We start from the raw sequence: 24,811 nt of genomic DNA on the forward strand, positions 1-24,811 counted from the left end.
TTAACCGAATCATACAGTATATTATATTTTTTGCCTAATCCTTGCCAGGCCCTCTAAGAAAATGTGAATTCAGAAAGAGTTCTTTGTCTTTATTTGTTCCAAGCAGCAGATACCATACATATATACAGTGCTTCGTCAGCAATGTCCATTAGTGTACTTTTCAATAACCATTAATAGTTGGAACAAGTATGACTGAACTTTCTGCATGTGAAAATTCATTTGCATTTTTTAACTTTATTTTGCTTAATTCCTTATTTCATAAGTTACAGCCATTTCATGTTGAGACATATTTTGGAATTAGAAATGCATTTTAGCATTAGTAACACTTAAGCTCCTCATCTCTCCTCACCCTGCCTTTGTTTTTTTTTAAAAGTACTCTGCACCTCCAAGATATGTCTGGCCTGTAATATTATCCTTTTCTATTCATTGTTATTTCATTTATGTCTGAATATTTTGAATGTGCAGTACATGCAGGGGTTTCAATAAAAATTAATTGAATGAAAACTGGAATCCCATTTGCTCCTGAGGGCAGATTGAGTTTAGAGCAGCACTGGGGAACCCAGCATGCTCTGGGGCCTTGCAGTTCCTATTCCACCAGTGCTAAGAAATAGACAAAACTTTCAAAGGTAGCGGGAGTCAACCCTCACAGGCCAGGTTCCTGTGGGTTTTAGAGGCATCTTTCAAAAAACACCTGATTTAAAACAGACCTTGTACTCATTTAAATTGATTGATTGTATCCTTAATGTCTGAGACGGAATGAAAACCAGAAAAGAACATGGTTGTTTGTCTGCCTTTTCATTGCCTGTCCCTGACCTCAGGCTTAACAAAGCAGGCTCGTGGTCAGACTGTCGGCCACAGAGGTCACTTTTACATTGTCTGTGAAGGGGAGAAACCCTGTTTGACATAGCTGCACTCAGATATGCATGACCTTTGAGGAATCCCTGCTGCCAATGACAGCAGTGACAATTTCCTCCACGTCATAGACTTGCCTGGTCCAAGCTTTACGTTAAGGAAAATCTTCACACTTTCAGCCTCTTCAGCGATCTCTGCATGAGGAAAGTATGTTTGTGCACTACCATTGGTACAGCTTAGTTTCAGTTGGTAGGAGGTTATATTTCATGTGAAACACACGGTTACTGTGTGTGGGGTGCCAGACAGCAGCAGGACTGTGAGTTGTAAGTACAAGTTTGCCCTGTCTTCCAGCTGGCAGTTTAATTGTTTCAGTTCCAATTGGCAGTACTTAAAAGTACTGTCAGAGCTAGCAGAGTTAGCATAATGACACACTCTCAGGGTGTAAACTCCAAAGTCCACCTTAAAATGAAACAATCTGGCAAGGATATACAGTAAAGAAACTTTAGCATCACAGCCTTCAGTTCTCTGAAATGAAACCCTGAGGGGTGTCCACATGTAGCTTACTAATAATCAAACTCCAATTAAGCTTTTGATCTTAGCCTTAGGTGGGATACGAAACTTAATCTCCGTTACATCATCACACACTCCTGCAGGCTATGGTGAAGCAACTGGCTGCAAGGATGGGCTTTGTTCCTCATAAATCCAACCTTGGGAGACAAAACAGGAGCAATGCCATAAGAAATTCTGCTTGGAGTGGGAAGGAGTAAGGTAGTTGTGCATGTGGCATACACATAAAAGTTCCTTTAAGGTGCCATGCACAATGCAGCTGATATTCAAAGTCCTCAGGTAATCAAAGTCCACTGAAATACTGTACGTGTTGTTGTTATTCTCTTGCTCAAACTGCTACAATAGTTTATTAGCTTGTTCATCAAAGAAGTTATTACAAAACCTACAGCATGTCCGGAACTGTACTGCTCAAGTACAATACAATCTGTATTTCTCCTGTGCTGCAAAATCTACAGTACATTGACTACCTGTCTCTTACGGGATAGGCTTTAAACGTCTCTGGTTGACCCATCAGGAGTTCAATGGGATATACCTGTGTACTTACAAAAGTTATTATCCTAACATGTCCCAGTGTATTCACTTAATTCGGCTGGTTCTAGGCTCCTTAACGTTCCATCAATTTCACATTTATTTTACGCAGCTAAGCTTTTCTAGTGGTAGCCCCTCTTCTCTGGAGAACAGCCCCTGCCCACATTAAAAAGCATTAACAGCAGCGGATGTTGATGTTTTAAATCACCTTAACATTTATGTTTTCGTTTCCATTTTTAATCGTTTTCTTTCTTTTAATTTTTTTCAGCTATGTCTTATGTTTTATTGTACATTCTGTATACTAGGCTGTTTTTATTATACATTTTATGTAAAGTGCTCTGAGAATGTTCTGTATTGAAAGGCCCTATATAACAATAAAATAGATTGATTGGTTGTGGAAAGGCGCTGCCTTCATCCTAATGTGCATGGACATAGAGACTCCTAGCCACATAATATCCGTCCATCCATTTTCTAACCACTTTATCCAATACAGGCTTACAGGGGCACCAGAGCCTGTCAGCAAGCAGCGGGTGAAAGGCAGCATACACCCTTGGGAGGGATGCCAGTATGTCACTGGGCACACACAGATACAAACAGACGCACACCCACTTAAACCAGGGCCAGTTTTCCCAGAAGACAAATATCCTACAAGTATGTCTTTGGACTGTAGCAGCAAAGCGGAACACCTAGAGAAAATCCATATGAATGCAGGGAGAACATTCCAACTCCACACAAATAGCACCAGAACAATTAAAATCCGGTGCTGTGACACAGCAATGGCAAATACTGCGCCATTTTGTCGTGCACTGCTTCAAATAAATTACAGAATTCCTCATTAATGACAGACTGACACTCACAAGATGTTTCTGACCAGAGTGGCTTACTCCTGGTTGTTGAGAGCTGCAGCCCTGCAGGCTTTATAGGTAACTTTGAATCATCAATCCCTAAAGACATGAAGACTGCTGAATAAGACTGCCATTGCTGAAAAATGAAAACCAGAAAACCACAAGACTGGAATGAATATCATCCTTTTTACATGTATTTTTATTGATCAAATAGAAATGTCCTTACACTAGGTTTGTGAGAGAAACCTTACAAAAAGCATACAATATTGCACACTATCACTGATATAAAATAGTGAACTATAAAATTCTAGTGTAGCTTCGTTGTCCTGTACAAGGACTTCGTATACTAATCCGTGCTTAATCTCTTCTTTGGTAGAAAATAGAACTGCTTTGTGATGTGATTTTTTTCTCTTACCTTTTATTTCTGAACTGTTACTCTTTACAAAGGATTCCTTCTGCTCTTTCCATGTCTGTTACTGGTACAAGCCCATACTGGCTGAAAAAACACTGGGTTGGGCTGGTTTCAAAATTCTGAGGTTTAGTAACAGAGTGGGAGTCTGGAAGCCCAGTGCTGCACCTGCATTTCATGCTATCTCCTATTTTTCATCTGCTGAAAAGCAGGATTCTCTATGTATATGTCTGTGCTTATTGAAGTAAGTGACTCAATTCAGGCTCAGTGAAATGGAACGCTTAATACCAGCCCAAGCATTTCTTACACTGGATTTTTTACACAGTAAGGAGAGAAACAAAGCTTATGACAAAATAATTAAGGAATACATTTTCAGGATGTTGGAAGTAACTTATTTTTGTCTGTCATGACCCTGTAAAATCACAAAATTAAAAACTCCATGATATTAACATGATCTCTGAAAAAAAATTGTTTTGGAATTATAGACATATAAACTTTGGTAAACAAAAAAGTGATTATGTTTAATGTTTAGGTCAATTCTTGGCCTGATAACTACAGATCTCACTGATAAGTTCACAATATAAAGCAGCACCTGAGAACAGCTTTCTATCTCTATCAACTTTTCGAAAAGTCAGCAGTTTGGAAAGCAGTCCAGAGAATAAACCTCAAAGAGTTCGTTTCAGAATATGAAAGAAAACATTCATAGATAAAGTATAACACACAGACTGCAAGCCCACATCTTCTAATACTGCTACCTTACTGCCAATTGGAACTGAAACACCTAAACTAAATTGTGAGTCTATGCAATTAACCTGATTCTGAGATAATCAGCTTAAGTTTTGTACTGTATGTGATTTTCTTTATTGTTCATTGTCATGTCACGAGGTATATTCCATGTCTGTTAAAAAGACAGTTTATCGAAATGAGTTTAGCACCATTGGTATACAATATAAATGTTCTTGTACTGTATATTTAAGCGGTCCAATCCCTTTCCTATTAATTTTATCTCTAGAACTAACCATACATTACAGTATATTTATCCCAGTACATGGCAATATTTTGTGTGCCAAAACAGAGTCCATGAACAAAAGACATCCTCAGGTATCATGCTTTCTTCTCCATTATCCATCATTATCCATCAATTGTCTTATCTCTTCTTCCAATTCAGGGTCATGGGGAAATGTATCATACACAGTGGCAAACAGCAAACAGCATATTGTGCATATAAACAGTAAGCTTGCTGATTGAAAATATTAACATATCTTTCATTCTGTATTTTTGTACATACACACTCTATGTATTGTATCGCCACCAGTCATACTGTTACTGCATAGAGTCTGAATTTTTCTCACCTAATTGCAGATGCCAAAATGTGTTTTATTAAGGAAACTACTGGGGAAAAAACTCTGCATAATATCAAGTGGGATTTACATTTGATCCCCTGGTATTTGACCCAGCTGTTGGATTGATTAAAACATGAATTGAGAACTAAACTACCTCTAGATGTAATACTAAAATACTTCTAGATGTAACTACTCTAAATGTCATACTAATGTGCATCACATGCATTTCAACCAGAAATATTTACAGTAAATTGCGTGGCTCTGGAATTGTTTCCAGTTTACCTCTTCACTGTCAATATTTAGTGAAGGATATTTAAGGAACATGTGACAGAAAATGAAGACAGATCAACAATTACATTTCTTTCATTTCTTTTCACTCATCACCTTACAAATGCACCAGACTTATTTGATGAGTCTTTAGAGGTTTTCATCTAAACCCCTAAGTAAAACTAATAAATTCATTTTACATGGCTCTGTTATCAAAGGCTTTACAGGAAATACCTGTCCACGTAGCATTTTACAAGCAGCGCTATACAGTACCTCAGTATACTATAAATCCATATTGCATTACAAATTTAAACATCGTCGGGGCAGACAACAGACTTAGGTTGATTGAAAGGCTACAATGTTTTTTAAAAGGTTTCTATGAAATGCATGGATACACTTCCAAAGACAGGACTTAATCTACAGTATATTACATTTGGCAGCCGTGAGGACAGATTTTTCACTTGCACACAAAGAAAACTACAGTATATATTCATGTTCCCATTAAGGTAATTATCAAAGAGATCAAATAGTGGTTCCCAACGCAGATCTTGTGGGACCCCTGTGTCTTTGGGTTTTCTTCCAGCCAAATTAAATGCAGGTGTCAATTTTCTGCTTCAGATGTGCTTTTTGCTTTCAGCTCTCAAAAAGGTTGAATGGGGTCTGCAAATGGTATCACCCCTGCATTAATTTCTGAGTGTTTCATCTCATTCAGATGCGCCAGTGTGAAATTGATCTTATTGAACCTCTGAGGGAAAAGCGCTCAGTGTGGGAATGCCCAATACACTACCATTCCCAGCTGTGTTTGTTGATCACCTGTTTAGGGAGTTAGAAAGAAAGAAGGTTGTTTATTTAGGAAGTTGATACTCAAGAGAGATAGCATGAATTGTATGTACAATGTAGTTACTGGAATAATGTGGCTGAGGTTGGGAATTTTGTAAACCAAGGGCTGAATGCACAAACAGGTTAAAAAAGTCTATACAAGTAAGCAATTCAATCTATGGCACACATCAGCATTGTTGATTGACAATGTGAAAACAGGTGACACATGTCACCCCAACCATCATCATCATGATCATCATAATAATAACAGCCTTGCTCCGTTGGCTTGCCTGATTAAAAAATTGAATGGAATAATCATCATCATTCCTGGTTTTGTATAGCTCTTTAAAGTCTAATCACTTTACTTTAAACTTTTATTGCTGAAGTGCAGCACCTACCTGTATATAGGTGACTTACTGGAATTATACCCCTACAGCCCAACTACAGAACAGTTCAGATTGAGAACTGAAAAAATGCTACTCTAATCGATCGAAATCGATTAGAAAGACCAGGAGGTCTAGGCTGGTACTAGGGTTGTGCTATCTAAGAGTGGATTTCTGCCTGGACTCTAGGATTAGCATCCCTTTCATTCTAAGAGTGCCATGGACACTTTTATGACCAAGCTGTCATGGTCAAAATTTAACTTCTATAGCAAAGGTGTCCATAATTCTGTAGTGGGCCACTGGAAATTTGGAAATGATGGCCCAGAGGGAAGAGTGTCGCCTACTGGTTCTACCACTGTCACTTGCAGAAGTATAGTAACTTATTGTTCCTGGGAAGTCTCCTTTTCAAGTAGTCATCTGTTATTTTAAAATAAATAGTTGACAACTACAGTTCAGATTCTCTTACTCTTGTCAGGTAAATTTTGTTTCCTGCCACAGGTTACCTGAACACTGTATCCCATTTTGAGGAAAAGAGAATAAGGTCACAAACTGGGATGAATGGATCAAGCAGCTGATTTGTTTTATTCCAGCTTACCTGTTTGAAGGCTTTTGTATATCTAACTAAGGTCGCAGGGGAGCTGGAACCTATCTTGGCAAGTGATGGGGTACACAGTGTTTGGGATGCCAGTCCATTGTAGGGCACAAAGGCACAGACATTCACATACTCACACTGGGGTCAGTTTTCCAAAAAGCCTATCAACCTACTGGTATGTCTTTGAACTGTGGGAGGAACTCCAGAGGATACCCATACAAACACAGGGAGAACATACTGTACAAACACCTTGCAGATACAATAATAATAATAATAATAATAATAATAATAATAATAATATTAGCAAACCAGGTCAGGAATTGAACTCAGGGACCCATGGCTTTGAGGCAGCAGTGCTAATCACTGCCTTTAGCTAAAAGTAAGTCTTCAGGGTGTTATATCAGCGCCACCAAGTGACAGCTTTAAGCATGAAAGGATTGCACTTCAGCGCATTCTGAAGGAGATGTTTACATTTTTGTGCATGTTTGTGACATTTTAGTCTTCACATTTGACATGCAAACCTGTTGACAATTATTGGATATATCACTTTTATTTTGCAGAGATTATGGACATACAAGACAGTAAGCAAAGCATTAAAGGAGAAGCATTCTTTGTTGATGTGCTAACAGATTTCTTATAAAAACACACACAAGGCTTTAAACAAAATTCCTGGATCTCAAAAGCTTTTTGTGTTTTAAGCTTCTGTATTCAAATATCTCTGCAAATCAGTCAAAATCCTCCAAGAAAACACAAAAGAAATGATTCTTTCTCTTAACCCATACATAATTTGAAACCAAGAGGAATTCTATAATAACTTTAGAAGATAGTTTTTTCTCATTCAGCTCTAAGAAGTGTGCCAAATTCGCATTCATTTGTTGCCTCTTTTACTGTTAATCCTGTTAAAGAAAGAAAGAGGCTTTAAATATTTTTTTGATGCCGGATCATTTTTTACCTTCAGAATTAATGTAACCAAAACACTTTGCCACATAAATGTATAGAGCTCAAATGTCTAAATGTAATTGAAACCATGCATCCAGAATATACTTGCTGTATACAGTACAATGAATATATTCATGTAATCACTGTTAGATAAATGATATTGTGTCATGAGTTATAAGTGAATGATTTTGAGTAATGTGCAATACCTACTGAGGAATTCTTTATGTGATTTGTTCCTTACTGAGTACCTTTACTGAGTAATTTCATAGGCCCCCCATGGTAACATATGAATCTGCTGAGAACTACAGGTATAACCACATTAAAAGGTCATGGTACAGATCAATTTTCCAGAAACTCTCCTAACACTCCCTATTTAGGGGATCATTCCAATGTGAGAAAAATGCATTGAACATGGCATTGTAAAAATCCCTGTCAGTTCTTTGAAACCATACATTAACTGCCTGGTAAAGGCATCAGATACTGGAAAGGCGACTCTTCAAAGGGCCAAAGCATAGGGAAGCACTGGGTGCTACAGATTACACATTCAAAATGTGTGCATGACTACCAAGGAAACATCATGCTCCTTTGCCATGGCAATTTCAATAGTCTGATCCAGTTCTTATCCTTGGCAAAGGTGCCTGTGAATCTAGATTTCTGCTCGCCTTGAATGCTGTTGAAGACCTTGCATCCCTGTTTGGCAAAGAGTTCAAATATCAGATCTTGTTTTAACCTTATCACTTATAGGGCTGAAAAATTGCATGCACATGCATCTGAACTGGATGAGTTAGGTACCGTACAGGGCAGAAGTGAACAGCGATGTGGCATGTATACTTCCAGGAGCTGACAGTGAATTAAGCAGGGTGTTGTTTTCTCAGTACACAGTGGTCCAATTATCCTGATGATAATATGGCAATAAAACAGGAAACAATGCTAGAGTCTTCCAGCTCACTAGTTTGTGAATGCATGTTATTTGTTGAAACTTCATCTTAAGGATCACAGTTATAATGGCATTCATTACTTTTTGCTATTGAGTTTTATCGAATTATTACATATTTTGTATAGGAGGTGTGCATTTTGTTTCCTACCACTAAACCTGCCTATCAATGTATCAATTGCTAGATATACAGTATGTACCTTTACATACAGTACAGCAACATGCAACTTATGAATCTTAAAAGACATTTCTGAAAGCAAGTTCCCTAACATATTATGTCGTGTTCTGTGTGTTGCATTTTTTATGCATAGCAAATATTTGAATTTTGCTCTGATCTGTGGCAACTCGGGTCAGATGGTAGGTCTCAAACACACCCTCGAGTCTCCATTTTTCAGGGTGTTAATCTAGCCATCACAATTCAGAAGAGGGGAACGCTTCCACTGACTAGAAAAAAGATACTTAACATAAGCATGAATTTGTCTTTGTGTTTATTTCAATGATTAACACTATATATATTTTAATTATTTTTTTCACAACAAGCATTACATTTTCATGTAACCCAGCACAGGAAGAAAAAAAATATTTTTGTGCAGCACAAACTTTTACATTTTTATTACTATAAACATATATGTGTGTGTATACAGTGTATATACAGTATACCAACACACATACATATACTGTATATTATACATAGACTTTACCACTGTTACAAAAGTAAGCTAGATGCATGACTGTACACTGAGGGTGAAAACAAACACAAAAGTAGCTGAACAGTCCTCATTGAGGGCAAAAATACTCACAATATATGTTCAGAATAGAAACAATCAAGGAAGGAAATGTTGCCAATCTAAGTAAAAGTGCTGTCGGTTCACACTACCCGAACAACCCACCAATGAACAACACTGTTGTAGGTAAAAGTTGTGCTTCCTCTTTTTATTAAAAAATCACTGATATTGTAGATGCCAACTGGCTCAAGTCTAGTAATCTTACTGGTCCTTTTAGGAGTGACCTAAAGTTCTAATGTGAACAAGAGAAACAGATAAAGAAAAACAGACATATATAAAAATACACAGGACCCCCCACATGCTACCCAGTTGATAAACATGAATTGTTCAATGTAATATTACTACGATATCAAAAAGCTTTAACAGAGTGGAATGCTCTGTGAAACAGAGACAGTCAAATTAAAGAAAACCTGAAATGTCAAGCTTTTCCTTTTAAAGGCCTAACTGAAAGGTGAAGCTTCAGGATACACAGTATTTGATTTTTTTAGGTTTTTCTCTTGATTTGGCATTTATGCTATTTTTTCAGAAGCGTCACTGCAGCTTGAATAAATGATACCAATACAGGTAAAGTAACACCCGATGTTCACTAAAGCATGTGGAGGGCTTTAAGCATTTGGTGAGGAAATCAAATGAAAAAAGTGTTGGGAAACTAGAGTGTGTTTTGTGTCTCCAAAATACTTTCAAGGACAGATAAAGCAATTCAGATACTAATTTTATGGAATGTATTGGAATAAAGGAGAAATAATGCACACTGGCACTACAGACTTTGCAGTGTCAATAGACAAGTGTTAATAAACAAACTACTGGCTGAGCGTCAAGCTGTCTACCACAAATGCATGACAAAAGTAACAATACAGTACATAGCGCTGCAGCTTCTAGCAGAAATTAGTACATTTTCAAAATACTGTACAGGAAGTCTATGCAGTACAATAAAAGATGGCCCTGTGGTTAACCAGTGGAAACAAAAGACTCCATGCTGCTAGAACAACTATTTGGCATTTAAGTTTATAAACCTGTTAGGATGTTATGCAGAACTATAACTTGAATTGTGCATTTGTCATTACTACATTGCTAGATACAGCATACCAGTTCTAAATATTTCATGGGACATTATTTTCACTAAATAATAATTAAGCTGCTTGCTCGTACAGAAGCAGACCACTGTCCGTCAACTGCAGTAGTCCACAATCTGTGGGAAAGATAGTATGACTTCCTAAACAAACTGCAATTAATTGGGCTGCTTTCAATAACATCCAACATTTTTAATAGCGCAATACATATTCACAAAAATGTCAAGGTGGTCAATTTGCTACAGGCCCATTTGCTAAATCTGTTTAATGTTCTCTGTTTTTGCTTTAATAGTAAAATTACAGTATTCATCATATTTTCAACAACAGAGATTCAATAGCATCCAAGAACACTTCCAAGCAATAAAGCCTTCAGACTTCTGTGTCTCCGAGAGACCTGTTCATCAGCAATATTTTACATTACAACTTTCTGTACATTACTTATTTTCCCCCCTATTTGTTTTATTTTTTTCAGTTGATCTTTTTTTCCATTGTTTCCAATAAAACTAGCTAGACTGTTAAGCTCTGAAGAAATAAATCTTTTGACTGCTATCATTGCAAAAGTGTTTTTCACCCCTTCTTTCAGATAAATAGTGTGCTCTACATACTGTATAGTCCAAAGGTGGCCCAGTAGGAAGTGCAATCCGCAATGTACTTGTTTACCAAGAAAACATACTGTAAGTGACACCCATTATTTATCAGGAGAGTCTGCAGAAGTTTGACAACTTCCCAAAAGCACATTTCATTCAGAAAACAAACATAAATACTTCTCATGTGAACGGAAAGATTGTACACTGAAGGAGACGTTTATGATAAAGTCACATAGCCACTGTTTTTTTTTTTTTGCACTCATATGTGTAGGTGTGTCGCCATCATCGCCATCATCGTCGTCGTCGTCGTCATCAAAGCAGTAGCACAGATGCAGGAAGAAGCCAGTGCCCAAAGCGAGTGTGGGTGATGTGCACACGTTAGTGAGGCAGGGGCACCAGGATATCCACATAGTTGATGGGGAAGAATCCCGACTGGCCGTGCAACATTCCCTCGTACCAGTTGTCGTCAATCTGATTCGTCAGGGTGATGACATCTCCCTCCTTGAAGCCCAGCTCGCCTTCGTTCTCGGGGTCAAAGTCGTAGAGGGCCCGACAGCAGGGCTGGTCCATTGGGGCTGGAGAGACAGTCAGGGCAAGGAGCTGTGAAGAGGCTGCTCAGAGCATAACTATTCATGAAGCACCAGGTGCTCTAAGCTCTTAAGGTTAGACTCTACAGCCTAGGCTCTATAGAAGTTTATTTTAATGGAAACAAGACAAGAAATATGTGTAAAGGCCTTAGATCTAAAAAATGTGATGACCTCTGATGCACACATTATGTCATTTGTGTCTGTCCCTGTAAAGAATTATGCATGTGATTATGATGTCTTACCATAACATCATCCTAAACTACAGTTTTAAATCAAATTCAAGAAATCAACAATACATTTGGGAATTTTACATTTACTTTACCCTACTAATTTAACACTGCTCAGGTCATTGTATTCTTTGGTAAAAGTGCACTTTCTTTTTCCAATAACTGCATTGGAAACCCTTTTGCCAAAATAAGAGTTGTGCCTCCAGATTGGTTGATATGAAGAGCTGCGATCTGACAGAAGGAATAACATGGGTCTATTTTTATTCCCTTACAGCAGGCATTCATTACATCTAAGCACTCAGTTATTGGATTGAGCCCTTCATTTAAAGTCAGATAAAATAATTAGATCAGGTGGGTAGCTGCGTCAGCATGCATAGGCTGTAAAGGAACAAGTAATAGGTTTATTCCAAGCTGAAAAGAAGGAAGAAAACACAACGTTTTGGCCGTGGAGCCATCTTCAGATGTGAGAAAGACAGGGCAGTAAGCAAAGGTAATGTAGCATAGGAGAACAAAAGCTGGGAGAGAGGAGGAGTGGGAGGCAGGTGCAGGGGACAGACAGAGTGGTCAAGTGGCCATTTAAAATAATTTGATACTGTGTTATTTACTTTCAAACCATTTCACCTGAAATTCAACAATGAAATGTTGTTTCAGTTATTCAGTTTAGTGGGCTCTCCCTTACCTGGGGATTTTGCAGTGCCACTATGAGCTATACCACCATTCTGGTTCTCACTTGGTGTGAACTCCATGACCATGCGAGGCTTGGGCATATACTCTCTCCTTGGCTTGCTTGAGGCTTCCCTTATCCTAGAAGACAGTGAGGCAATATTCTAAATGGGCTTTTCCATGTGAACGAAATACTCTCCAAAGAGTAAGGAGGAGTGCCAGCAAGCACTGTAAAGAGTCTGTTGTCAAGATGCGGATTGTATCTCAGTCCTGATAGAGGAAAGCCTGGCATTTCATTTTATAACCTTCCGTAATATGCAGATATGCTGATGTCCAGATATGCAGAATAAACTCAGATATATATTGTAGGTTTTATGAGGTGGAAAAATAACAAATTGATACAAGGTTTGGTCATTCACAACTTTGTTTAAATTTGAGTGTTTTTAATAAACTTTCGTACACATCTGATCCTGTATTTATTTTTGTAATTTTGTTCAGTTGCAATAGTCATATATAGTTAATAAAAATCATTTATAGTTAAGATGTACGTAATCAAGGGTGCAAGCACTTTCTGTCTGGGACTGTTAAGTCCTATCTTTGTGTATGTGAAATTAAGACATCACTTTGCTTAACCTGCTAAAAACCACAGCTGGTTTTAAATTTAATTAATCTGAAGTAGGCTTAAATAAAGCATTATTGTACATACACTATTCCATTACCCTTGTGAAAGATACTCTGAAATTTTTCAAACAGTTGACCAGTTGGACACCTACAGTATGTGCTCATTTACAGTACCTGTTCTCCAGTTTGCTGGACAGCTGCTGGAGGATCTCAGTAGCTTGTCGGTGATACTCCACCTGTGCTTGGACCAGGGCAGCTAACTGGCTGACCTGTTCAATCTGCTAATACAAACACGAGAGACCAAAGGGTCTCCTGTTACGTACAAAGTAAACAGTCAGGATAAGGCTGTCTATCAGTGCTGCAGTACGGACAAGAGCACCTTCATCTTTGCTGGCCAGTGGAAAATGGATCCCTGTCAAAGAAGGCAGCACTCCCAGACACACCGAATCTTGCGGGAAACTAATTAAAATAACAAACACTCAATAGTGTGCCTTTAAGTGAGAAGTGTTACTTAAAAGTGGGCATTTTCACAGATCTGACTGTTACTATCATATAGTAACTCTTGAGTAATAAGTGATATTAAAATCTTGGACTAGGGTGGCGTTATCTCAACTTACTGTAGCCTTTTGCAATGAAAGAGAATTTTGGCACACTAGTTTGAATACGAAATAATTCAAAATCTATTCGAAACTGGTCGACTATCCAAGTTTCATGTTCTTTTTTGTATTCACCAAACCCTCCCAACAAAGCCTCGTCACTGACATGGTGGTATTATTATGGCATCTAATGATTGCCTTTTTCAAATGCTGAAAAAAAGTGCTGGCTTAGTTAAGGCACTACTAAGAAATATATCACAAATAGTAACATTACATGCCACATTATTATCATCATATTCAGTTGCTTTCTTTATCTTGTTCTGAAACTGAATGGAACACAATGGTTACTGATTAAAATGCCCAGTGCCTGAAAAGACCACACTCAGCTGTCCTGCCCAATCTTTTGTTAGGCTAATCTTCTGATTCTATATAAAATTATTATTTTATCTTGGAAAGTAGCTCTCCGTACTTCTAAGACACTCAAGAATAAAACTGGCCCTGGCTTTAGCTCATTGAGTGCACTCATTCCAGGCCTCAGGGATTTTCATGCTTCTTAGATACTAGAAACTGAGCTTCAAAACACAAAAAAGCAAACAAACAACAGTTATATTACTAAGGAAATGTGAGGGTTAATATTTAAATTTTCTGAACAATGTTCTGTCAGCTCTTAATTATTCAGTTCAGTTTCACGATTAAGAGATCATTGGGAATGAATGCCACCAGACCATGTGAGCCTTGAGGAGCCGGGGTGAGTAAACACTGATGTATCGGACGTGTACAAGACGCAAACACATGAGTTCATAACCAACAGAGTCCTTACATCACTTTCCAACAGGTTAAACATGCTCTGTTCTGCAATCTCTTTGGACTCATCAAACTTCTCCAGGGCTTGCTTGATCTCTTCATCCTGCAGCTTGCCCTGTCTCTTCTTCTTGTAGTCAAAGTCGAGGCGCCGGCCCTCCATCTTCTTCAAGTGGTGCTGTAAGAGCAGAGGAAAACATTACATGTGCACATCCACAGTCATAGGCAAAGTAAATCTTAGATCACACAGATCGTATAGCCAAAAAGATGCTCTTTAGGCATAACCTTGATGTGCTAGCTCAATATGACAAAGGCAATCTAAATTAAATTACTTTAAAAGTTTCTGTATTTTTCTCTGAAGGTGAAACACTTATTCTTTTCTTCTTCTTTTTTTATCTGGTTTAGATCCATCTTTGTTGGCAATAATCCATCACAATGAAAGCCATGAATCTCATGTTTATCATTTAGTCCCAGTTATCCCTATCTTATAGATAAGATCACTTATTGCTGGTACTTATGGAGCCAGAAATACATCTGCATGTATTTAAAACCCATACTAATGAGTTGTTTTCATCATTTCTGACTCTCTCAGTATTATTCCTGCTTCCAGGCTAAGACAGATGGCCTTGAAAAACCAATTCTTGAGGCTCTTTGAAAACCTTAGACCAGCACCAAATTCATTCAGACCATATGGTCATAGCACAAGTCATGAAATAACGCTCAGTGAAGAATATGATGGAGATTAAATACTGTACAATAACAACTGATGAACACTAAATAGCCCTGTCAAGGTTTTTACCTGTATCTCCTTGAGGTCTTTGTCATGTAGATTCTGCAGAGGGTCTATAAAATTCTGCTTCACTTCCATATCAAGTGCATCTTTCACTTCACCTAATTCCCTAATGGCTTCCCCTGCATCAATGAGTGCAAGGCCTGCAAAATAGTAACAGACCAAGATCCAGTATGCAGTGCAAAATCTGTAGCCTTGTACTCAGAACTCAATAATATTCACAATGAACATTCAACATCTAGAGTAGTAAAACTACGCTGAACACTTATGGCAAGCCTTGATTTTAACATGAGAAAAGTTATGGTTTCATCAAACATAGCTTTAATATCTAATTTCATCAGTCATCATTTCTTATGTCATTGGTAAACATGGTTCAATAAATAGTTTGAATGGCAAATGAGGTATGGGTCACATAATGAATGCAGGTTCCCCTTGAGTGGGAATTCAGAATCCTAATTATGACTAAAAACACAAGTGTAAAAACAGCATGGCAGAGGCAGACTGACATGTTTCCCCATTCAGTCTGTAAATCGACAACCCATTAATAGTGACTTGAACAGCGGCTGTCTGCACATATTGGCAACTGAGTAAAGACTTTGCAAACACCAGGCAATTCTCTGATACAGATCCCAGACTGAACTAGAAACATTCTTGTATAGCACGTAATACTCATAAATATCACATAGGAATATTTTAGATACCCAGTTTTGCTGAGTACTTAAGATTCAACTTTTTTATATGAGGTAATGCTCCTACTATACCACAAGGGGGAGCGAGTAGCATTGCACTTTTAATCCTTTCTGCAGCCAAATATGATACATGAAATCATTGCTATGGGGATTTAATTTTGCGCATTAATGGCTCTTTGGGGCCCTTTTAAAATTACAATCCGTAGCAGCTCTTTTTTCAGCAGGATTTTCTACTCTTCCATCCATAATGCTGTTATCAGTGCCCACGCTATTAGTAGCATGTCCCATAGGGGAGTCATATATTTCACTCAAGATGTTAGAAGAACACCGGTACCTTCAGAGGAAAAATATTAAAATTGGAAACCTGTTTGTCCTGCTGTTAAAATAGGATCAAAACATCTAGTAAGCTGTAAAAAACTCAGTTCTTGTCATTTAACTTCACCACGGTTCCTTTCCAGCTCTTAAACAGACTTGTCTTGTGAGCTCAAATTTTATACTTGAAAAATGGTTTAATTATGGTGTTGCCAAAGGAGCTCAAGATTTAAACAAAGATAAAAATGGTTATTAGCAGCCACAAGTGACGAAGTCGAATATCCTGTACACTTATGTGTGTGACAGAGACTGACTGGGTGCTTATCAAGCCAATAAAATGACACTAACTGTGACATATCACATTAAACTAAATAACATTATTATTAATAATACATTTCAGAAATAACCAAATAAGAAATATACAAAAGGCCAGCACATTTGAATACAGATGTTATATATATATACAATTAAATAAGCATAAAAAATTAACATAAAAATTAAACAAGGACAGATTCAGAATCCCTGACAACCCTAGAAAGAGTTTCATAATTGAGGTGACTATGGAATTTAATGCTCTGTCATCAGTGGAGCAAAGCTGTCCCCTTGGCCCATTCAGGAGAACAGAATCAGAGGAACGTAGGCCATAAGATGAGGAGCAGCACTGAAGCAGATCCTTAAGAGAAGATTGTGCCAAAAGTATAAGATAAGATCACTTTATGAGCCATATACAATTTCTTGCATTAGGAAGTCATTTTTTCGCATACCCCAGCTTGCTCTCCATGAGACACAGACAGGGAGAGAAGCTTGGGGTCAGAGCTCACGGTCAGCCATTGTACAGTGCCCCTGGAGCAGTTGGGGTTAAGGGCCTTGCTCAGGGGCCCAATGGAGTAGGATTCCTCTGCCTGCTGTGGGATTTGAACCAGCAACCTTCCAGCCACAGGCGCAGATCCTTAGCCGCAGTGCCACCGCTCTGCCCCCAGTATAGGGAGGCTTGCTAGCCAGAAACCGTATTTTAAAGAAGCTTCAGAGATGCACAAATATAATTTTACAATGTGAGATGGGTGTGCAGCAGCTGCCACTACTGGAGCTCTGCAAAGAATTGCCTGACATCCTACAGAAGGAAACAGAGTTAAGACCAGAGAAATATGTAACAAAACCACAGGCAAGAAATAACCAAGCGTTATGCAAAATGTGTGTTCTTTTATTCTCTGAGACAGTTCAGATGATGGAATAATAATCATGCCTAAACATAGAAGGACAAAGAAATATTAACAATATATACCACAACTATATTATGACACACACAATGGTAAAACTAGTGTGTTACAGTAACAGGCAAAGCCTTGAGGAGAACCTGCTTCACTTAGCAAAAGACTTTAAAATGGGGTGAAGAGTCACATTCCAAGAGGACAAAAACCCCAAAGGTACAGCCAAAGTGGCTTCAGAACAAAAAGGCTGAATGTCCTTGAGGGTTTCAGAATTGAACAGTGAAAGAAACAGATACAGTGCCTTCATAAAGTACAGTATTTAAAACCCCTGAACAAATGTAAATGTTGTTATCACCAGACTTTTTAATACATTGATATTATTTTACTCTTGAATTTTACGCTATTTTACGCTATTAAAAAGGGGTAAAAATAGTTTCATTGTGTAACATTTATCATGGTTGAATATGACTGTTTACTGAAGTATTCAACCCCCAGAGTCAATACTTTGTAAAGGTACCATTTGCTGCAATTACAGCTGTCTTCTTGGGTATTTTTACCCATTTCATGCTTGAAGATTTGCTCAAGCTCTGTCAAGATGGATGGGGGGTCGGTAAACTGACTAATTTTTACATCGATTCACGATAGATTCACGTCTGAGCCACACAAGGACATTCAGCCTTTTTGTTCTGAAGCCACTTTGGCTGTACATTACATTTGGGGTTGTTGTCCTGTTGGAACGTGAATCTTCAGCTCAGTTTAAAGTCTTGTGGAGTGAAGCAGGTTCTCCTCAAGGGTTTGCCTGTCACCGTAACACTCTAGTTTTACCATTGTGTGTGTCATCATATAGTTGTGGTTCTCCTCAAATATTTGCCTATATTTGGCTCCATTCCTTGTTCCCTCTATCCTGAAAAAGTTCACCAGTCCCTCCTTTTGAACAGTATCTCCATTAGATGATGTTGCCACTACCAGGCTTCATAGTAGGAATGGTGTTACACTTCTGTGAGCTATGCTTAGTTTGCACCAGACATGGTACTTTGCATTCAGTCCAGTTCAGTTATTGTTTCAATATGTCAGAGACTTTTTTACCATGTGGTCTCAAGGCTTGCCACTTGCCTTCTTGAAAACTCTAGGTGTGCTATTGGTTTTCACCAAGCCATTCTCGCATAGAGACTAATTCAGTGGAGTGCATTTCTTGGACAGGTCCTCCCATTCCAAACTTTATTATTCATCAGGGTTATCACTGAGTTCTCGGTCCCTTCTCTGACCAAACACCTTCTTGCCCAGTTGTTATGGGAAAAGTGGTTCCATATTCTTTCCATTTCATATCAACCAATTGGATTATCAACACACATTAAATAAATTATTTCAGGTGGGTAGCTGCGTCAGCATGCGTAGGCTGAGAAGGAACAATTAATAGGTTTATTCCATGCTGAAAAGAGAAGAAAGAAAACACAACGTTTCGGCTGTGGAGCCTTCTTCAGGTGTGTTTTCTTTCTGCTCTATTCAGCATGGAATAAACCTTTACTTGTTCCTTAAATAAATTATATTTACCCCCCTAGATTTATGCTAGAGTTGTAAACACTGCTCTTTGATCTTCATGGCACAGTTTCTGCTCTGATGTGCACTTGTCAGCTGAGGGACCTTATACAGAAAGGTGTATTTCTTCTGAAATCTCATGAACTGACCACAGGTCGACTCCATTCAAGTTCTAGAATGATTTGACAAGGAAATTAAAACCACCTGGGCTCAAGCTGGAGTGTCATAGTAAAGGGGGTCAATATTTATGAAACACAAGACTATGCTAGGCCAGGGGTAGTGAGATCTGTTCTCCTTCCCTCCCTTCTTCCTGTCTTGTCTCTCCTCTTTTCTCTGCATCTCTGTTATATTCATGATCTCCCTAGGAAGCAGTCTTATTGAATTGCAGTGAAGTTATTAATTAACTGCACATCAGCACATGAGCACCAAGAGCTACACACAGTCACTCCTTCATATAAATTTAATACTGTTATGCATTAGATCAAACAGCAATAACCAATGAGAGAAAACTGTTGACCCTCTCCACTACAGTCCCATTGATATAAACAGGTGTGTGACCTCCTCCCTGATGTTTCCTATAATCCACGATCATCTCCTTAGTCTTACTGATTTTCAGAGAAAGGTTGTTCTCCTGGCACAATGCTGCCAGGGTTTCAACCTCCTTCCTGTACGCAGACTCTTCACCATCTATGATCAGGCCGATGACAGTTGTATCGTCCGCAAACTTCATGATGGAGTTTGAGTTATGCCTGGCGACACAATCATGGGTAAATTAGGAGTAGAGGACAGGGCTAAGCACACAGCCTTGGGGGGCATCAGTGTTTAGAGTCAGGGTAGAGGATATGTTGGTGTCCACCCTCACCACCTGCTTTCCATCAAGAAGTCCAGGATCCAGTTACAGAGGGAGGTGTTCAGTCCCAGGTCCTGGAGCTTGATGACAAGCTTTGAGGGCACTATGGTAAAACTTAAAGCAGTATTAAGTTCCTGGGAGTTAACACCACAGAGGACACACCAACATTGTGGTCAAAACAGCACGGCAGCGCCTATTCTTTCTCCTCAGGCTAAAGAAGTTCAGCATGCCGGCACATATCCAGGGCAGCTTCTACAGTTGCACTACTGAGAGTATCCTGACTGGTTGCATCACTGCCTGGTATGGGAACTGCTCCGCCCAGGATCGCAAAGTACTGCAGAGGGTGGTGAAGTCAGTGCAGCTCATTACCGGCTGTAAGCTACCAAACATCCAGGATATCTACTCAGCTAGATGTCTTAAGAAGGTCAGGTCCATTCTCAAAGACCCTAGTCATCCCAGTCATAAACTGTTTTCTCTCCTACCATCCGGTAAATGGTATTGAAGCATTGGGTCAAAGGCCAACAGATTACAGAACAGCTTTTACCTCCAGGCAATAAGACTGCTAAACAGCCAAGCTGCAGTTCCTTCAGCAAATCACCCATAATGGCTACATGGACATACAGTTTTCACTGTATAATGCATAATGCACAACTTGGACATAATGTACAGTATTGCATACACCCTGGACACATAGCAGCTCTATTTATATTGAGCTCTGTCTGAGTTTATATTATTCAATTTCTATTGCACTATTATGTATTATTATGTAACCTTATTTTGTAACTTTAATTTTGTGATTTTTATCATTCCCCGTCAGTGAGCTTGTAGAAAAGACATCTCATTGCCAGCAACTACTGCTGTACGCTGTATTGTTGTGCATTTGATAAATAAACTTTGATTTATTGATTGAAAAAATACAGTGAAGTGTTTGCATAATACCCCTTTTCTGATTTATATTCCAGAACCAGAAACCATGGCAGCAATATTCTATTCTAAGAAGTACTTTCAGTCAAAAAGCAGACTGGCCATTGTAAGGAACTTAGTGCTATTCACATAGGCTTGTGAACACAGACAATGAGTTTGTCGTGGTACTGCCAGACAGATCTATTCACATACATTTTTATATTTCACTTTGCATTTGCACTTAGATTACATCTTCAGGACAGTGCTGAGGTAAAACATTGAGTGTATATCAAACCATGAATCTGTATTGGGTCAGCATTTATGGCTTCTTATTTGACTTTTTCTGTTATAATCCATGGCACGCTGATTACTTGCTTCAGCTTAAGGTTCAAACTCTTTATTTTCTGGAAATTGCCCAGCTGACAGATTTAGTTTTCTTTCCCCCCATAATCTTACCAAACCAATAAGAAAGATTAATTTGATTAAATCGTCTTGTTCCCTGCTTCTAATCTCTTTGAATGCGTTAACTACTGTATATGTCATCTTGAAATTAGTCCACAGCCTTCATAATAAAAATACTATGGAGAAAATGTTTCATTTGTGTTTTTAGTGAATAATGACACTTATATGGTGCTTACACTTAAATGTGAAAGTAAATATTTAAAAAGGTCTTAGATGTTTATTTGGAGTCCTTAATTTCCTCCTCCAGACAACTGGGTGAAGCAATGAAAGAGGCCCACAAAATGTGTAGATAAATTGCATAAAGTGAAATGGCATGACTTAAACACTGTATGAAATATGGTCAAAACTTTACAAAAAGGAGAGTGCATCTCTGTATTCAGTTCAATGAATGACAATCAGATCCTTGGATCAATAAGCTACTAGAACCCAAATGAGAAAGATAGCCTCCTCTCACTTGTTACCTTTCTTATGTTAATATTCTACAGGGCCTGTTACTCATATAAAAAATCCTTAACAAATAAATTACGTTGGGTGAATGCAGCTGTATCTAATGCTCGTAGGACTGCCAGCATTTGGTGTTTAGAGAAAAGCCATTGAAACTGATGGCCCTCAGCCTCTTCTTACTCAGTACTGGCTGAGCTGTTTCTTGTGGAACTAGTTTATTAATAATAATAATTGCTTACACTTATGTAGCGCTTTTCTGGACACTCCACTCAAAGCGCTTTACAGGTAATGGGGACTCCCCTCCACCACCACCAATGTGCAGCATCCACATGGATGATGTGACGGCAGCCATAGTGCGCCAGAACGCTCACCCCACATCAGCTATTAGTGGGGAGGAGAATAGAGTAATGAAGCCAATTGATAGATGGGGATTATTAGGAGGCCATGATTGGTAAGGGCCAGTGGGAAATTTGGCCAGGACAACGGGGTTACACCCCTACTCTTTTCAAGAGATGCCCTGGGATTTTTAATGACCACAGAGAGTCAGGACCTCGGTTTCACGTCTCATTCAAAGGACAGCACTCTTTCACAGTACAGTGTCCCCATCACTATATTGGAGCATTAGGCCCCACATAGATCACAGGGTGAGCGCCCCCTGCTGCCACTAACACTTCTTCCAGCAGCAACCTTAGTTTTTCCCAGGAGGTCTCCCATCTCCCTCATATTACTCCAACAGGGTGTAGCTCTGATGCATCAAAGCACAATTAAAATGATAACCTTATCAATTATCCGACTACCAATCCTTCCCACTCAATTTGCATTTTTAGTTTATTTTACTACACCTCCCTTATAGTGAGGGTGACAGAACCAGTTTGCCTTAACAAATACTGTATATAGTGCCAAAAATGGGATTCACTTAAGAAATGAATGCAGATTAACAGTGTTAAAGTTCAAACTACAACTACAAAAAAGACAAAATAATTGTTGAAATCTGGTAGATACATTGTCCGCTGTTTGTACTAAAAATAAGCTTTTTTCTAAAGTTTTAGTGGAAATATTGTGTATAATTGACACCCATAACAGCAAAACTTCCATTCCTTGTGACTGATAACATTCCACATATTATTCTACTTATGTTGCATAAGGTGTAACATTTGTGAGCTTGGCACAAGCTCAGGGTGCAGACTGTGAAAGAGAAGTGAAAGAATAAAAACCAGTCAGGTTTCCCACATACCGAAATTGGACTCCTCCCCAAGTTCTCTGCCATACTTCTGCATGGCTTCGCCCAGTAAAGTCTCGGCCTGTGGATACCCAGGACCTTTTTCCTGGCCCCGGATCTTGGACATGGTGTTGATCATGCTCAGCTTTGCTCTAGAGGCTGACGGGTGAGAAGAAGGACAGTGAAAACATTGTCATCCTCACTTTCTCATCTTTCAAGGACAAGGAAACATCATTGTTACCCCAGCGATCTGCCCCGCATATCATCCCAGACATTACTATTGGCCTGATACTATGAGATGTTCTGATCAGATACATTTACGATTTGCTAGACAAAACAACCTCATCTAAGGTACAGAGTAAATAAATTACAATTACTTTATTTGGTGTATACTTTTATTCAATGTGATTTACATGTGTAACCATTTATACAGGTAGGAATTTTACTCAAGCAATCTGAGTAAGGTACTGTACCTTGGTCCAGGATACTGGATTATAACCTCACAATTATAAATTACAGTATAAATCCATAAACCTACATTCAACATCACTTTACTGCCTCCAAATACTGTATGTGGTGGAACAATCCAGACTATTTTAGCTTAATTATCAAAACTATTTCTTATCACACATTGTAACTAAATTGACCTCAGTCCCAGCATGAATTGTTATCGATGCATGCATTAAAGAAAAAATCTCAAATTTAAAGAGTCAACATCCCCAATCCCCTGAAAGCTTATACAACAGGGATAATTCAGAAAAAAACAATGTGGGAGAGACTTCCTGTCTGAGTTGATTAATTGTGCAATTTGTGTGCTTGACACATCTTCAATTATGGCAGTCTGATAAAGGTGAAAGACAAATCAATGCAAGTTCACACACTTAAAGAGATCCCTGTATCTGTCAAATCACCACAAACAACATGCTAGCAATTGGAATCTCGTTTCCAGTGTAGACACTAAAATGGATTATTCCACCTGACATCAATCACTGAAATCTGCAACTGCCTTTGATTTTCATTAACCTTTACATTGTGTCTTTACGAGAAGACTTTACTAGTGAGTTTGTATTTAAGAGATATAGAATGTCAATTTTTATATGGTCAACATTTTCTCAGTACATGACATACAAAGTAAAACATACAGTATTACTGGAAACAAAAGCAAAACATTTCTTTACAGCCATGAACCAACTGACATCTCCTCTCCTGTAGAACAACTTTAAAATTTTAGTGGAGTCAAAACGCAGGTCAAATGGAATGAAATGGCTTGTTCTCTGGAAATTTTTAGATGTATATAATTTCTTCAGTTCAGAGAATTCTGAAAATACTGGAATCTCCAACTTAACTGAGCAAACAAAAATATGGCCTTTTCATAAGAATATTACCTAGTTTTCAAGTTAGCATTTGAAGTAATATTTGTAATGAGGAACAGCTTGAAATGATAAATATATAGATGTATTTATAAGGACATTTGAACATAAGTTCTGAGTAACAAACATTTTTAATTCAATGTGTTCCACATCATTAGCCTTTATTGACATCAGTGTTTTAGAGCTAGAATGACTCTTTACAGCCAACAGAAAAAAAATATTTTTAGATGATAAAAGTTGGATTCATTGACTTGGAACAGCTGAGAAAGCAAATAAATAAACAGCATCTTCTGACGCATGAAAAGGAAACTCAAGGCTGAACTGCACTGTAGATGTTTGTGGTCTGAATTTGAAGGTCTGTGTAAACACTTTGAGCATCAGATGGAAATATAATAATGGTCATAGTAAACAAAACAGTTAATTTGCTGGTAGAGGTAAATGAACAAAGAATGGGAAATTATAGATTTCTCACTATTTTAGAGACACGGATAGTTTGAATATTCAGGAAAAGGTAATTCCCAAGGAAAAATGGTCAAACAAAATAAAGAAAATATTGTTCTACCTAATAGTGCTGATCATTTGAATTTAATTTCTCTATGACCGTCAACCACTG

The 24,811-nt window shown here is 38.3% G+C and overlaps 1 protein-coding gene across 1 annotated transcript in view; it reads right to left on the reverse strand.

Annotated features, from left to right (window-relative positions):
- Positions 1–8,949: 8,949 nt before the first annotated feature.
- Positions 8,950–24,811, reverse strand: part of LOC148840733 (endophilin-A1-like) — a 97,998-nt gene continuing 82,136 nt past the window's right edge. Inside the window, exons 4-9 of the mRNA XM_088918852.1 lie at positions 22,844–22,987; positions 15,215–15,348; positions 14,435–14,593; positions 13,193–13,299; positions 12,414–12,538; positions 8,950–11,495 (exon numbers count right to left, since the gene is read on the reverse strand). Coding sequence (XP_088774978.1) covers positions 11,299–11,495; positions 12,414–12,538; positions 13,193–13,299; positions 14,435–14,593; positions 15,215–15,348; positions 22,844–22,987 — 866 coding nt within the window. The 3' untranslated portion in view covers positions 8,950–11,298. The remainder of the gene's footprint in view (positions 11,496–12,413; positions 12,539–13,192; positions 13,300–14,434; positions 14,594–15,214; positions 15,349–22,843; positions 22,988–24,811) is intronic.

Source organism: Atractosteus spatula, chromosome 1 (genome assembly GCF_055471065.1).
Source record: "Atractosteus spatula isolate fAtrSpa1 chromosome 1, fAtrSpa1.hap1, whole genome shotgun sequence".
In the NCBI taxonomy this organism is placed as follows: domain Eukaryota; kingdom Metazoa; phylum Chordata; class Actinopteri; order Semionotiformes; family Lepisosteidae; genus Atractosteus; species Atractosteus spatula.